The sequence below is a fragment of the Capsicum annuum genome, chromosome 1, assembly GCF_002878395.1.
Source record: "Capsicum annuum cultivar UCD-10X-F1 chromosome 1, UCD10Xv1.1, whole genome shotgun sequence".
NCBI lineage: Eukaryota > Viridiplantae > Streptophyta > Magnoliopsida > Solanales > Solanaceae > Capsicum > Capsicum annuum.
The window spans coordinates 198,218,003-198,234,349 of record NC_061111.1 but is presented as its reverse complement, the minus strand read 5'-3'; the positions used below and the strand labels follow the sequence as shown (position 1 = coordinate 198,234,349).

General features: G+C 31.9%; 1 protein-coding gene across 3 annotated transcripts in view; it reads left to right on the top strand.

The window, feature by feature from the left end:
* Positions 1 to 6,020: 6,020 nt before the first annotated feature.
* LOC107843573 (chaperone protein dnaJ 1, mitochondrial) overlaps positions 6,021 to 16,347 on the top strand; it is a 32,485-nt gene continuing 22,158 nt past the window's right edge. Inside the window, exons 1-14 of one of the 3 annotated variants that reach the window (XM_047399790.1) lie at positions 6,021 to 6,137; positions 6,213 to 6,277; positions 6,375 to 6,447; positions 8,594 to 8,680; positions 8,783 to 8,874; positions 9,298 to 9,381; positions 9,504 to 9,542; positions 9,640 to 9,756; positions 9,848 to 9,889; positions 10,700 to 10,787; positions 12,318 to 12,382; positions 12,517 to 12,579; positions 12,654 to 12,726; positions 13,961 to 14,052. In XM_047399790.1, coding sequence (XP_047255746.1) covers positions 6,221 to 6,277; positions 6,375 to 6,447; positions 8,594 to 8,680; positions 8,783 to 8,874; positions 9,298 to 9,381; positions 9,504 to 9,542; positions 9,640 to 9,756; positions 9,848 to 9,889; positions 10,700 to 10,787; positions 12,318 to 12,382; positions 12,517 to 12,579; positions 12,654 to 12,726; positions 13,961 to 14,052 — 972 coding nt within the window. In that variant the 5' untranslated portion in view covers positions 6,021 to 6,137; positions 6,213 to 6,220. Of the gene's footprint in view, positions 6,278 to 6,374; positions 6,448 to 8,593; positions 8,681 to 8,782; positions 8,875 to 9,297; positions 9,382 to 9,503; positions 9,543 to 9,639; positions 9,757 to 9,847; positions 9,890 to 10,699; positions 10,788 to 12,317; positions 12,383 to 12,516; positions 12,580 to 12,653; positions 12,727 to 13,960; positions 14,053 to 16,347 lie in introns of all 3 variants that reach the window. The other 2 variants (XM_047399797.1, XM_016687888.2) reach the window with 2 other exon arrangements.

The following is a 16,347-nucleotide window of genomic DNA, read 5'->3' as shown; positions in this document are numbered from 1 at the left end:
AAGGCGTGAAGCCCTAGTAATATCCTTAATTACATAACATTTTGAAGTTTCTATTCTCTCATCGACGGAGAATTCAAGCAAAAATTGGAATGAGGGAGTCGATCTGCTTAAGCTTAAACAATCAAAAAACTATATATTCTTTTCTTTCCATTGTCGATATTTGATAGCTTCTTCTTCAAGAAAATAATGCTACATGTCGTGCACTGTCATAACATCACCATTTCAAATTATAGAAACACTAAGATCATATCCCTCAAATCTTCAAACAAAGATAAAATAACCCAATCTACAAAAATTTTGTGAGAAAATAGAAAAAAATTATTAAAAATACCGTAAATGCTAACCTAAGCGACCAAAAGAATTAATTACAAAAAGTAATATTCACTATAAATCTTAAGTCAATCAATATTATCCATATCAAAATCCTAAAAACTCGAAATTTAGAGAATAAAACTACAAGTACGCACGTACGATAGATAAAGAAAGGTTTTCCATAGTGTCTGAATGTAGTGCGAGAATGGAGTTATAATCATTGGCCGCCTCATCAATTACGAGCGGGTTAAGATATCTCTTCCTATAGATTCACCAGAAAAAGAAAAACAAAGTAAATAACAACTCATTCTTGAGTTTAGAAAAGCTTATTCCATTCATTTGGAATAGTGTTCAACAAGTTGGGTTTTAATGATACAGTCTCCTTGACCAAAAACTATACACATATTGTGAATGACATCTAGCATATATTTATAATAATTTGTGTACTCAACAATTACTCCTTTGCTTGTTGTATAACCTCTTCAGACAAACAGATCAAGAACTATTTTCACTATTGAGACTACATGTAGTACTTATTTGGAAACACCAAATACTGTAATGGCACAACTTCTTTTTTTTTGAAATAATCTGATGTTCGAGCTAGCTTTTGCACACCACAACTAACTCCATGGGATTCGTGCCACCTTCTACCAACAACAGATACCAGGTAATTCTATTTACTAAGGCTAGAACATATGCGAAGAAATCACCTTATGTTTTTGTCTTTGCTAAGAATTGAAGCTGAGAGCTCATGGTGCTTAACCCACATCATCGACCACTAGGCCACCCCCTTCTTTATATTTTGGCTCAAGAATGTCCTTGTCGTTACGTTTTTGGCTCAAAAATGTCCTCCAAGTAGCAAAATAGTTCAAAAGTATCCTTTGTACTAATGATTGCTCCAAAAATAATGGAAAATTGATTAACTTTTCCCTTGAAATATTTAGAAATAACAAGATACGGTCATATACCTAATGTGTAAGGAACCAGAAGGAAAAAAATTTATATGTCATTGATTTTTATTTGTTAAAATGGCTACTTATTTTATTATGTTGTTATATGTTTCATACCCCCCCCATAAAAAAAAAAAAGAAAAAAGAAAACAAAAGAACAAGGGCAAAATTGGCTCATTTCCTTATTTTGGGGTAGCCGTTAGTAGGAACAATATGTTATTTTCGGGTGTACAAAATCTGTATTTCAGCATAACAACTTCAACACAAGTTCAACTATAAAACAAAAACACTTATGAAGTTATGCAACACCTTCAACACAAGATCAAAATGACTTTTCAAAGAAGTGTGTTTTCAAAATTTTATTGAAAAATTAGACCCGAGGTCACAAAATTTTTCTCCTAAGATAAAATGGACTAACAATCCAACTGTAGTGGTCGGAAAGGTGTATCATTTCTGTAGTTGTTTTTGCACTGTAAAAAATGGATTGTTCAAATAAATTTTGAACAAAAAAATAGATCTCATTGATCGTTTTCCAAATTTGAGCCGAGCTAGCGACGAGGACGGCGGGGCGAGGCACCTCTTGGTTCTTGCCTCACTTACCATGTGGAGTAAGTGTTCCTTGGTATAAACACTTGAAAGGTTCCTTTTCCCACTAATGTGGGAGAATTAAATTAGTAGACTTTCCATTTTTGAGTGTTATCTTAATTTTTTCCCTCCATTTTCCATTCATACTTTAATCTTAAACCCAATACATATTTTTGAACTATTTGGCTAGTTAGAGGACATTTTGAGCCAAGAAAATAACAGTAGGTGAATTTGATCTATTTCAGTTAGTTTTGGGGGATATTTTTTTGCACTTTTCCCTTTCTGTAATGATGATACATATTTTGTGTATAACATATTTCTATCTTTTAAACCAAAAGAAAAGAAATCACGAGTGCATAATAACTGCAGAGAAGTACTTTGAGAACATATACAATAAATCTTCATCTGCTAGCAAGTCAATAATATCGTTTTGTGTTTGAAACGATAATAGATCACACATTTCTAGAACTAAAGTTCAAATTAAGTAATCTAAGAAAGAAATCATGCATACCATTGGTAAGAGTCGTCCAGGCATGAGACATTTTTCACATATAGTTTTATTTGTAGTTAACACAATACTGTATGTAAAACAAAACATCTTCCCTACGTAAAACAAAACCAGATGAAATTCAGTAGAAGCTCTAAAGGAGATACAGAACAGAATAGTAACTACAACAAAACAATGTGATAATTGAGACATCAAATCTATATGATCAAATCTAAATGATCAAATCTAATCTTCAATATGATCAAATCTAACTTGTACACAAAAATTCTTCAAAATTCGAACAAAAATCCATCTACCACCAATGTCAAGCAAAACAAAGCATCAGAAACCCATCAAATCCTAATACCAACCAACATAAAGAATAATACAAAGCATAAAACACAATTGCATAGACGAAACACCAAAAACCTTCTTTTTAATCTAAAGGACTCCTAGTAACAAAAATAAGCTCTTTTTGGATATCACATGTTACGTTACATATTACACAAACAAAATCACAACTCCCGTATAGAGTTACCAAATTATTAATTTTTAAAATATATTTTCTTTTTCAATTACATATTTTTGGGGTCCTTTTTAATGTACATAAGGAAAAAAAAAAACTACTAACATTAGTTTTCCTTATAGTTTTCAATTATATGTTTTAGGACTCCTTTTTAATGTACATAAGAAAAAAGAAAACCTGTTAACATTAGTTTTCCTTATATTTTGTTCCTATCATATATATATTAGGATTCTTTAAACTTTAATAATTAAATAATAATTAGGGAAAAAGGGTGAAAACCCGATTTTGCCTATTGCAGAGACTTTTAATGAAGGGCAAAAAGTTCGAATCACATTTCTAAGAGCCTTCACACTTTTAATATATTATAGATTATAGATATAAATTATAGATATAAATATAGATATAGATTATAGATATAGATTTTATATATATATATATATATATATATATATATTTTACTTTTGTAACATGTAAATATGGTAAGTTTACATAGTATATGTTTATGTTATTTAACTAAAAAAACTAGGGACAATTACATAATTTAGCTAATATTGACTTCTAATTACCTTATTTAGTCTAGTTTCAATTAATTAATTTTTCATAATTACAATTCATAGTTTCTCTCATGTATTTTTTTTCTCTATTTTCTATTACTTTCCTTTTTTTCCCCTTTTTAGTTTTTTCCTTCATTTTTTTTTCGTTTTCTATTTCTTTTCTTTTTTTCTTTTTTTTTTCTTTTTCATAACTATGTTTCAGCTTTTTCTTTTTCGTTTTCTTTTTTCCTTTTGTATTTTTTTTTCTTTTTTTTTCTCCTTTTTTTTTGTCTATTTTCTATTACTCTTTATTTTTCCCTTTTTTGTTTTCTCTTTCTTCTTTCTTTTCTCAATTTTTTTTTCGTGTCTTTTTTTTTTCGTTTCCTTCTTTTCCTTTTTAATTTTCTTTCTTTTTTCTCTATTTTCTATTACTCTCCTTCTTTTTTTATTTTTTTTCTTCTTTTTTATTTTTTCTCTATTTTCTATTACTCTCCTTTTTTTTTTTTTTTTTTTTTTCTCTGTTTTTGTCACATTTTTATTCTTTTTTTAATTTTATTTTCTCCTTTTTTTATTTGTTCGAATTAGCAAACACAAATACAAGTGTGAACTGTGTTCTAATTTTTTTTCTATTTTCTATTACTCTTTTTTTCCCTTTTCTTCATTTTTTTCTTTTCCTTTTTTAGTTTTCTCTTTCTTCTTTCTTTTTTCATTTTTTTTTGTTGTCTTTTTCTCATTTTGTCTTTTTTTTTTCCTTTTCTTATTTTCCTTTTTTTTTTTCTCTATTTTCTATTACTCTGATTCTTCTTTTGTATTTTTTCTCTTTTTTTCTCACATTTTTTTTCCTTTTTCTTTTCTCTCCTTATTTTCATTTGTGCGAACTAGCAAATATAAATATAAGTGTGAACTACGTTTCAATTTTTTCTTTTTCGTTTTCTTTTTTTTCTTTTGTATTTTTTTCTTTTTCTTTTTTCTGCTTTTTTTTAAATCTATTTTCTATTACTCATTTTTTTCTTCATTTTTTCTTTTCCTTTTTTTGTTCTCTTTCTTCTTTCTTTTTTTAATTTTTTCTTTTTCGTTGTCTTTTTTTTTCTTTTTCTTATTTTTCTTTTTTTCCCTCTATTTTCTATTACCTTCTTTCTTTTTTTGTATTTTTTCTCCTTTTTCCCACATTTTTCTTTTTATTTTTCTCCTTCTTTTCATTTGTATGAATTATCAAATACAAATACAAGTGTGAACTATAAAATGTAAATACAAAGGCGAATTATAACATACAAATATAAGTGGAAACTATAAAATACAAATACAAATGCGAACTATAACATATAGATACAAGTGTGATCTATCATTTGTATTTTTTAATTATTTAAAAGGAACGATTGATTTTCTTTTTATAAATATTTGTTTGTATTTATTTATACGAGTTGTATTTATTGATACAAATAAATACAATTTAATTTTTTTGTAAAAATACAATATATATAAATACAATATGTATTTGTATTTTTAAAATCATTGGTTTCATTTGCTTATAATTGTATCAAGTGATATTTATTTATTAACAAATACGAATAATAATTTTGACGTACAAATACAAAACGGTACATTTGTATCAAATGATACATTGCATATTTATATATTTTTAGAATCAAGAAAATACAATTAATGCATTTACTTGTTTGCATACAAATACAAATGATAAATTGTACATAGTCACGGCTAAATACAATATGCAATCAACTTACAAATACAAAATAATTCTTTAAAAATAAAAAAACATCGACAAAAATAGAATACAAATACAAATATAATCTAAATATACAAACACAATAAAATCTTAATAAAAATATAATCCAACATAATATGCAGTCAATTATAAAATACAAATACAAAACAATTCTTTAAAATACAAGTGCGAATTATATAAAATATAAATGATGGTGCGAACTAACAAATACAAATATAAGTGCGAACTATAAAATACAAATATAAACGCGAACTACAAATACAAATACAAGTGCGAACTTTAAAATACAAATACAATTGTATCAATGAATACAAAAATATAAATGACGACGTGATTATAAATAGATAAATAATTATGGTATTTACGTTATCATCAATGACTTGTGCTCGAGTAGTTATATTTTTTAAAAATACAAAAAATATGAAGTAGAACAAAAAACTGATAAAGAAAATAAGTAAAAAAAAGAAAGGAAAAAAAAGTGAGATAGAAGAGAGAAAAAAAAATATAAAAAATGAAAAAAATAAAATAGGAAAAATTAGAAAAAAGAAGAAGAAGAAATGAGGAAAATATGAAAAAAATAATAAAATAAAAAAGAAAAAAATGGTAGCGTTTTTGGCAAGACTAAACATGTAATGTATTTATGTTTTTATGAATACAGATTATTGAGTAAAAGTGAATATAACGGCTATGAATCGAATATAACAACTAAATGGTACTGTATTTATATTTTATATAAATATAGATTATTGATAAAATCAAATACAGTGGACGTAAATTAAATATAATAATTATAAATAATAATTATATAAAATATAATCATAAAAGGTGAATTTTTCAGCAAAATATCACTATTTTTGAAAGATTCATATAAAAAAAAAAAAAAACTATCGAGGGTCATGCCCTAAAAGCTTTAAAGAAATGGAAAGAAAAGTACTAAAACTTGGACCCGCTCAAGAAAGAGGAAAGATTATCAAATATTGAAGGAAGAATTCTTTTCCAAGTAACCCCAATTCCTCTCACTATTATTTGCCTTTTTAATTTTCCTTTTCAAAAGGCTCATGTTTTATCTATCCAGCTAAAAAAATGGGGAGATTGAGGTGGACTGGAGTTTCCCCAAAATCTATAATTCAAATTGCTTTGGTAATATTACTGAAAACTTGCATTCGTGTTGTTTAATTATAATTTGCTCATTATATTTCAGTGATTTTGTTGTTAAACTTTTTTTGTTCATTTGTAGTCATGGCGTTCGTTCTCTACAAATTCAACACATGTTTCAGAATATTTGTTGCCTACATTACTTAGAAATCGATGTAAGAGACTTACCTTTCACTGTAAAATGCGAACTACTTTTCATTAATTGAGTTCAACTTTGTGCCCTTAGTTATGTCTCGAGGGTTTAGGCTTGTTGTATTATTGTAGTTCTTGCTTTTGATAGCTATGATGTTGTTTGTTGTGTTTTGATTATTGCGCTATATTGTTGTTGTTGTTCCTTTCTTGTAGATTTTGCGCTGTTTCCCTTGTTAGTTGTCATGTTTTCTTCTTTGTACGGTCTCTACAAATTTAGTGATCAATAGAGGGAACACGTGTGCGCATGTTTCAGAATGTATGCATACGTTACTTAAAAATTGATGTAAGAGACTTAGCTTTAACTGCAACATGCAAACTACTTTTCATTAATTGGGGTCAACTTTGTGCCCTTAGTTGTGTTTCGAGGGCTTAGGCTTGTTGGTGTTTGTCGTTGTACTAGTCGTGTTATTGTAGTTCTTGATTTTGATATCTATGACGTTATTTGTTGTGTTTCGATTATTGCACTATATTGTTGTTGTTGTTCGTGTTCCTTTCTTGTAGATTTTGCACTTCTTCCCTTGTAAGTTGTTATGTTTTCTTCTTTGTACGGTCTCTACAAATTCAGTGATCAATAGAGGGAACACGTGTGCGCATGTTTCAGAATATATGCATACGTTACTTAAAAATCGATGTAAGTGGCTGACAAGTAACATGTGAACATTTGAACTCTTTGCCATGACTCATGAGCTACTTTTCATTAATTGAGTTCAACTTTGTGCCATTAGTTGTGTTTCGAGGGTTTAGGATTGTTGGTGTTTGTCGTTGTACTGGCCGAATTATTCTAGTTCTTGCTTTTGGTATCTTGGAAACAACCTCTCTACCTCCTCGAGGTAGTGGTAAGGTCTGGATATACACTTCACGGATCCCACTGGTGGGATTTCGCTGGGTATGTTGTTGTTGTTGTTTGTGCCCTTAGATGCTAGTTAGGTTAATTGGGCATTGGTAATGGTGTGAAATGATACATGAATTTTAATACCTTCATTGAGTAGTGGTACCTTAACGAGGTAATAATATCTTTGACTTGTCACAAGTGGAATCATTGATGTGGAAAATCTTACAGAAAGGTCAGGAGGGTGTAATCAGTTTGTGTTAAGCAGTCTTGCAATAGCAGTGACCTAATTTTACACCCAATTATCGAAGAGTTAGCAGATGCTTGTTACTTAAAGCTGTTGTTTAATTAGCAAAGTCAGTGTAAGCAATTTCATTAGTTGGGTTGGGTCCACATATTATCTCTGCCGCTTCAGAAGCAGAAGGAGGGGATAGATGGCCAGGTTTGCATAGGGGTAAACTTGTTCTCCTACATTGTAAAGCAAAGTCATTTCACCAGCTGTTGTCGTGTTAGGTGCATAGTCAGAGCAATATGCAGTAAATGCCTAGACACAATAGAGGGATTGCACAACCTGTAAGTATGTCTGATGCGCATAAACTTACAAAGTCTTTAATGACGTAATAAAAAAGTTCCATGCTAATGATAAAGCCACACCACTGCATTAGGTAATGTACTTCTCTCTTCAGTTTTTTTTTTTTTTAAATAAAAAAACAGTTACAAAAATCTACTTTCTCTGTTTTGTGATGTAATCATCTATTTCTTTGCCTATCCAATCAGTCTCAAAATAACCATAGTACTGCAAAGTCAATGTTGCATATTTTATTGGAAAAGCCCCACAACCCACATACCTAGTACTAGATGGCAACATCAGATTTACTTGAACCTGAGGTGGATACTTAAATGCTAGAATATAGTTGTTAGTGTACTCAAGGGCGTGACCTAGTGGTCAATGGAGTGGGAGGAGAGCTATGAGGTTATAGGTTGAAAGAAAAAAAACTAGGTGATTTATTCTCATATGCCTAAACCTTGGTGGATGGAATTACCAATACTTGTGTCGTCGGGAGGCAGTAGGTAGCTGGCAAAATAGTTGAGGCATGCACAATTGGAATGGCACCATTGTCATTGAAAAAATGGTTGATAGTGAAAAATTTATGCATGTGCTGAATGTATGTTGAATCACCTGAACTTGACAGAGAATGTCATTACTCTAACATGAATTGTGTTCAGTCAGTTGAAAAGCCAATCCATAATATCATGATTTACTTTGCTTTGTATATCAGCTTTGTACAGTTGCAGTTTTATTGGTAAACCTAATAGTTCTTCGACTAGGAGATTTCCACCATTGAAGCATTTTTTCCATTCCACCGGTATTCCTCCAATATCTATAGAAAGTTACTTTTGATTTGCGTGTTTCATCTTATTGATTGCCCTCTTATCATATGAACAAATTGCATCGTTTAATTTTTCAGGAACTTGTTATTCTCCAGAACGAGATTACTATGAAATTCTTGGCGTAACTAGAGATTCTAGTCGAGATGAGATCAAGAAAGCTTTTCATGTGGTAAGGATATTATTCAATAGACTTTTAGGTTTGAGTGAGTGCCTTATTGGTATGTTCATTTTCAGTTAAAATAAGATGTCTTCTGCTATTTTGGTGTTAAAAGCTTGTGACTCTCAATATGGCACCGCCTTTTGTTTGAATATGGATATGTTCCCTTTTCTGCATTGAAATTCTACTAGTCATTTGTAGATTGTTTTTCAATGAAGAGGTGGGTTATTTAGTAGTTCATTGTCATTTCGATACATCAGAAGTTTTCTTCTAACCCCCCTCCCCTCCCCTTCCCATATATGAATTAGCATTATTCAATAGGCTTTTTCGTTTGAATAAGCATTTTCTAGCTTAGATCTATGGCTTTTTATCTCTCTTTATCTTTTCCATGCTATTTTTAGCTGACTAGTATTTTGATATCAATACCTTTTGCAGCTTGCAAAAAAATACCACCCAGATGCCAATAAGAATAATCCATCTGCAAAGAGGAAATTTCAAGATATAAGAGATGCCTATGAGGTTTAAACATTTCTGTACTCTCTAAAAATAGTATCATAATCATGATTGAAGAATTGTTGCATTTCCTTGTACTACTTTCATATGATTATTTTATGGATTGTAATCGTGAAAGGTGAATCCAGATTCTGCAAGATCCACAAAAGAGAGCACAATATGACATGGTAATATGTCTTTTCTCCTATGTGTTGCATTTTTCAAGTTATGCAATATCATAATTCAATTTGATATGCTACTAATGATGATTTTTTGTTAATACAGATGAAGGAGCAACCTAGCAACACAGAGGATATAAATTATAATTATGGGAATGGCAATGATTTTAGATATTCTTATAAAACACAATTCTCTGATTCGTTTCAGAAAATATTTTCTGAGGTAAATTTATTCTCCTCCCTGTTTTTCTCTTTTGTGAAGAGGAGTGATGTATGGAATTTTGCTTAAATGTATATGCTTCAATATGTGTCAGATATTTGAAAATGAGGCTGAAAATATGACGCAAGACATTCAGGTGGTGCCTTTTTTGATTCTGTTCCATTTGAGATTTCCCGAGAAAATGATGAAGATGGTCCCTAATGTATTGGGGTTGATTTACTTTGGTCCTTGATGTATGCACCTTAACAGATATGGTCCTTAATGTACACGAAAAGTGAATCATTTTATTCCTATACCCTAAAAACTAACAGATCCATCAAATTTTCTGTTAAATTTAACCCTTGTGAGATTCATTAAAGATCCACAACTTCTTGCATTCATTCTATGGCTAGAGGATTCTTTGGACATCTCCGCACTCTCATGAATTATATCACTTGCAAGTACGGAAATTGGAGCCGGTCCCAGAGATGGAGAGCTTGACATAGCAGCATTACCGATGATGGCACCTGAGATGATCAGGAGAAAGATTTGATGGCGGTGGCGCCAGAAGAGAAGTCCGATTAGATGAAGGTGAAGGACCAAAATTGCTGGTGGAGAAGCCTCATCAGTGAAGTATTTCGTTGCCGTACTTGGTGATTGTTTGATGGGTTTGTAGAAATAGTGTTTTTCAGATGGAACTCCAAAGAGAAGCATGAAGGAAAGCATTCAAATCATTTCAATTGCTAATATTCCTTTGCTGTCTGTTAACATAAAAAACACTAAATTGAAAAACATAAAAAAGCACTAAATGAACTTTTCTTATACATTAAGGACCATATATATTAGGGGCCAATGTAAACCAGCCCTAATACACTAAGTGCCATTTTAATCATTTTCTCAAGATTTCCTTGCATTTTCAGAGAACCCAAAACTAAACCTGTTTGACTGTATTATCTTCAAATGGTAGGTGGAGCTTTCTCTCTCTTTTTCTGAAGCTGCTAAAGGATGCACAAAACATCTTTCATTTGATGCAGATGTTCCATGTGATTCTTGCAGTAAGTAAAAGCTGATTTTCTCTTTGGATACACATTGTTTAAACCATCTGGTTACGTGTTTAAAGCCTTTACATTGTTTAGTAGTTGGATGCGCACTTGTCTTTTGCCTCTTCTTTTTCTTTATTTTGTATGTTTTCTCTTCCTGGAAGCATGGGTAGAGGAAGATTATGCAGTTTGTATTGCTTCTCCGTCTCTGTATCAGTCCGTCTGTCTGTCTCTCTCTCTTTTTGTGTGTGGGGACATGTTTCTGTTCTCTTTCTCTGTTCTTGTCACTAGACAAATAAAGGGAGCAGAAGATTTCTAGAGAGTTCCAACATTCATGCTCTTACTTAAGTTACCAGTTTCCAAAAAACAAAAAACCGTTCATGCTCTTACTCTGCTAGAAATACAGTACTGTTGGGTGCTGTCCTAATGGTTAAATTAGTACATTGATCACAAAGGTCACCTGGAAAGTATGGTTAAAATTTTTTAGTAATGAGGCTACTCATTTTCATGGTAATGGTGCTTATACCTAGAGTCACTATCTGGCTTCACCTGAACAACAACAACAACAAACCCAGTGTATTCCCACTTAGTGGGGTCTGGGGGGGTAAGATGTACGCAGTCCATACCTCTACCTCTGATGAAGTAGAAAGGCTGTTTCCGAAAGACCCCCGGCTCAAGTCACGAGATATCACACAAACACATAGTACAGCACAGAAGAAGAAAATAATAATCAAAGCTATATCTTAAGAGGGAAGAAGTAAAATGTAATTGTATTCAATCTATTCAATATTATATGATGTGGTTCGACTTGCATGAAAAATGATGGAGTTGCGTTGACTTTTACTACTCTCTCGGTCTCATTTTAAGTCACACTTTTCTTTTTATTTTGTTCCATGAAGAATGCAATCTTTCTGTATTTAAAACCAATTTTACACGTGATTCATATCCTCTGTCAAACAACATCACATACAGTGGAAGTATCTTTTTGTGCTAGAAAAAGTGTTGAATTGTATAAAATTGGTTTAATCAAACAAAGTTCATGGTTGCTTTGAATTGTTCTTGGGATTTAATTTCTTAGTATATGGACTATCACTGTTTTAAGAGGCATGTCATTTGTGATATAGCGACATGAAAAGTGCATCACATCAAATGGCATGGGTTGTTTCCCTTTTTTTTGATAACCATGGTGTCTGGGCCAGCGTTCGCGCACCTCGACTAAATTCACGGGATACTTGCCACTTCCCATCAGCAACAGATATCAGGTAACTCTGTCCACCAAGACTAGGACAAATAGGAAGAATCACCGGGTGTTTTTGTCTCAGCTGGGATTTGAACCTGACACCTGGGATTCTCAACCCATTTCATTGACCACTAGGCCACACCCTTAGGTGAGCATGGATTGTTTCTCAATTGTTTAGACCTAATGGGAGTAGTTGTGTTCATTGACAAAAGAATTTTATCCCAAAAATTCCTCTTTGAAATTCATAGTTTTACCAAACATCATGATCTTAACATTAACACGGTGTTATCCTTATCCCTATTCAGATGGTACGGGCTATCCATTGAATTCCAAGCCAAGAGAATGTCCAACTTGTCAAGGAATTGGGAGAGTAAGTACATTCAAATTTCTGATGGTGACCTCATCATATGAGGTTTAACCTTAGTGTTCACCCTCTCTTTGCCTGATAATGAGCAATGTTATAAATCTTTATGTTTTATTAATACTCTCCGACCTATTCATCAGGTTACAATCCCTCCATTTACAGCAACTTGCAGTACCTGTAAAGGATCTGGAAGAGTCATTAAGGTCTTGATTTTGAGACAATGACAACTCTCTAATTTGACACAGCTTCAAATAATCATTGCTTGTTTTTTTATTAGGAACGTTGTAGGGCATGCAAAGCATCAGGAGTCGTTGAAGCCATTAAAGACGTTAAAGTAACTATACCCGCTGGTATGCATTGGTTTTTCCTTTCCAATTTAAGTTCTACCATAAGGAGTTTATTTTATTTCTAAGCTACATCTGTCTACTTCAGTTGACGTTCTTGTGTATTCTGCTTAAACAACCAGATGAAAACTTTGTTAGTTCACGATATTTCGTATTCTCGTTTTTTCTCCTCTAGTGTGGGGACTGTTAGGCTTGCACTTATTTTGAGCTTAAACAGCTCAAGATGGTTTGTGGGTGTAAATACATGTGGTAAACTATATGGATACAAATATGATTGATAAGTTTGTTGATTATAATAGGTCAAGAAATTTCTCAACCACTTGCATTTGAACCACCTCTTTTTGAGTAAAAGCATATGAACAAATTTTTCAACGAGAAGGGGTGGGGGTGGAATTTAAGATGATATTGAAAACGGGAAGTGTTTGTTAAATAAATGGGCTATATCACTCGTGTTCGAATGTTGAGGATGTAAACATGTGGTGACTGGATCAAAAATATAAACATGTGTATTTTGCTTCAAATTTCCGCTATAAAATGTATAAAGTACCAATTTAAATGAAGATTAAGACGATTCAGTTGCTTTTCACAAAAGATTTGATCATATTGTCGTATTTGTCTCTCATTGTACTATAACGGATACTATGAAGAACAGTTTTCTTTATTAGATGTGTTCTGGTTTTGTTGCCTGGTAAGGTCCTGAATTTAGAGTGTAGTATACAACCGTGAACTCTGAGATTAGTGTATTCAATTTAGAAAGATAAATTTGCTATAAGCAAATGTGAAGCTTTACCACAGAATTAAATAAAGATGGTTGAAATACAAGAAATTTGAGTGGCTTGATATGTGATAAAGAGATACTCTTCAAAGTGGAAGGATTAATTCTATAACATGGTATATAGATGATTCATTGTGTTGATCACAACTAATTACGGCATACCTGATTGATCCCATGTTCATTGGATGAGACATGTTTCCATCCGAAACTTTTTTGATGTTCATCTCAGTAGTTAGGTCTAGGGTGCATTTGGTACGAGGGATAAGGGATAACTAGGTCCGGGATTAATTTTAGGATGAGTTTATCCCATGTTGGTTGGAATAGAATCGCGGGATTAGTTATCCTGGGATTGTAGTGTTATTTTTATTCCACATTGAGGGTGGGATAACTTGTTCCTCAACCAAACAAGCTCTAAGAGCATAAGATAGGATTATTGTGATGATCTTACTTTCCATGATGGATCAGGTGTTGACTCTGGTGATACTATTCGTGTGCCAAAAGCTGGTCATGCTGGCAGGCGAGGGATGCAACCAGGCAGCCTATTTATAAAGCTAAAGGTGCATGATCCTCATCTGATTCACGTCTTACTTCTGATGTATCTTCTATATTGGGTTGGCAAATGTGATTCTTTGTGGATTTTTTGGAAATACTACCATGTCTGTGACTTCAAAAATTTTTATGCATGGTCAATCCTTATAATATTTGCATTATATATAGCACAAATCTATTAAATATCTAGCTCATGGATCAATTATCTGCTGTCCCTGCTGATAGCAGAAACTACCAGATTTATTTTTTCAACAATAAAGGGTTTGGGATATCCTAATACAGGGGTGATGGGTATGAAGTGAGCACCAACGAGGCTAGACATGACCAGGATATGCTAAGGTCTGCTCACTGACAGGCCAAAAGGCATTTTCAAGTGGGCAAGCTCTTTTACGTTAAAAAAGTGAGATGATATATTCATTGCTTGTTGTGAAGAAAAATAAGAGAAAAATATTATTGATGTTATAAATGTATTTACATTATATTATATTGAATGTCTATCAAGATCTACTTTGATATCTATTAGGATTTGAAGCATCCATCTTTTACTCAGACTAGGAGTAAATTTCCTCTATAAATAGAGGGATTTTGATCATTGTATTGACAATCATATAATCTCTCATCCTCAAGAGAAGAAATAAGTATTACTCTCTCTTCTCTCTCTACTCTTGTTCTTTATTCTTTCTTGCTTTATAACATATTATCAACACGAGCTTTAGCCTACTGACTAGATGGAGAAAATCTTTCGCTAGTAAATCAGCACGAGACTCTGCCAAACAAGGTGAGATTATAAATCTGAAGGATTTCAAGGTTAGTAATTCTTTATGTTATCTTTCTTTTGCTACTACTAATATAATTATTATTGGATTTGAGGAAAAATAAATAGTTTGGATCCATTTATATTTTAAATTTTTCCTCAAGAACAATATTATCAAAAAGGATGATAATATGTTGGGTTCAAGTCCCATCGATCCATGCCTAAGACGCTTTTGTATGGATAAGATGTTGAGTTTGAATCTCAATACACCATATTGATGATATTATGATGGCTAAGGCAACATAATGGGTGTTTGATAAAAAGTCATGAAATTCGATCCATTGAATATGCTCCATTCCATGAAGTGAATGTGGTAGCAATATATGATAAGTTTGAAATATGACAACTTATTTCATTCTTGAGGTGTATGTGGTAGCAGTGCATAATATGTCTGAAAGAAGACAAGTGATTGAATGCACGAATATACGTGTGGAGGGACAATATGATAATGATCATCAAAAGTGATGATATTTTCACACGCTTGTATGATTATAAGATATGCTAGAGAAAAAAAAAATTCTCTACATCATATGTATGCCTTGATTTGCTATATTTCATTCCTGGGGAATGAGAAACTTATTAATGCAAACGGCACTTGATTGTGATTGTATCACAACTCATCTCCGAAAGAGGTTGAATAATTTTGAAATCTACTTCTGAAGTAGTAAATCTAAAATTTATTCATGTAATAGTAAATTTGAAATTTACTAAAGAAAAAGTACATATCATGGTAAACTTGGAGTTTACTAGAATAAAAGTTCATAAATTGATATGAACGATTGTGACATCTCGAAGATGTGCATGTATTGAAGAACTAGAAGTTTTTTCAATAATTACTTATGTCGTTTGTTCTCATGACAAGTTGGTTGGACCAACTAATATTGGGCTTGGATCCCTTCAAATTTGAAAATTATAAAAGGTGAATAAGGGTCCGTTCACCTATCATGTGATATGTTGAAAAGATGCATCAATAAGATGATCACATGTACATTCATTGTCAACCTGCAGTTTGACATTCATAAAGTTGCTTGCTCAACAAAATTGAGTTAAGAACATAATTTTCAGATTGTGCAATCAAGAAAGTTATCTTGATGATGATGGTTTGGCATTGAATGCTTTCGATAAATAGCTAAACCATCGCTAATGAGAACAAAACTTCATGTGTTGATCTGAAATATGATATGTTGCATACAATAACACTTGTATGCATTAGACCAATAAATTATGATTATTTCTTTCCTCTCAATTGGCTCTAGGCCGGGAACCAATTATTCCATCTAATAATTTTGATGTGCGGTATACGATTAATGAATATACCATAATGCACAACAGAAGTAGAGGATGTATGTTAGTTTTCCTAACATAAGGGGGAGATTATAAACGCTATGAAATATGTTAGGAATTATCACCATATCCTCATCCAAAAGATAATTCAAGTCAAATGTTGAAAGCATCTCATATTAAGCGCAAGTGCTCTTATTTTGTGTTC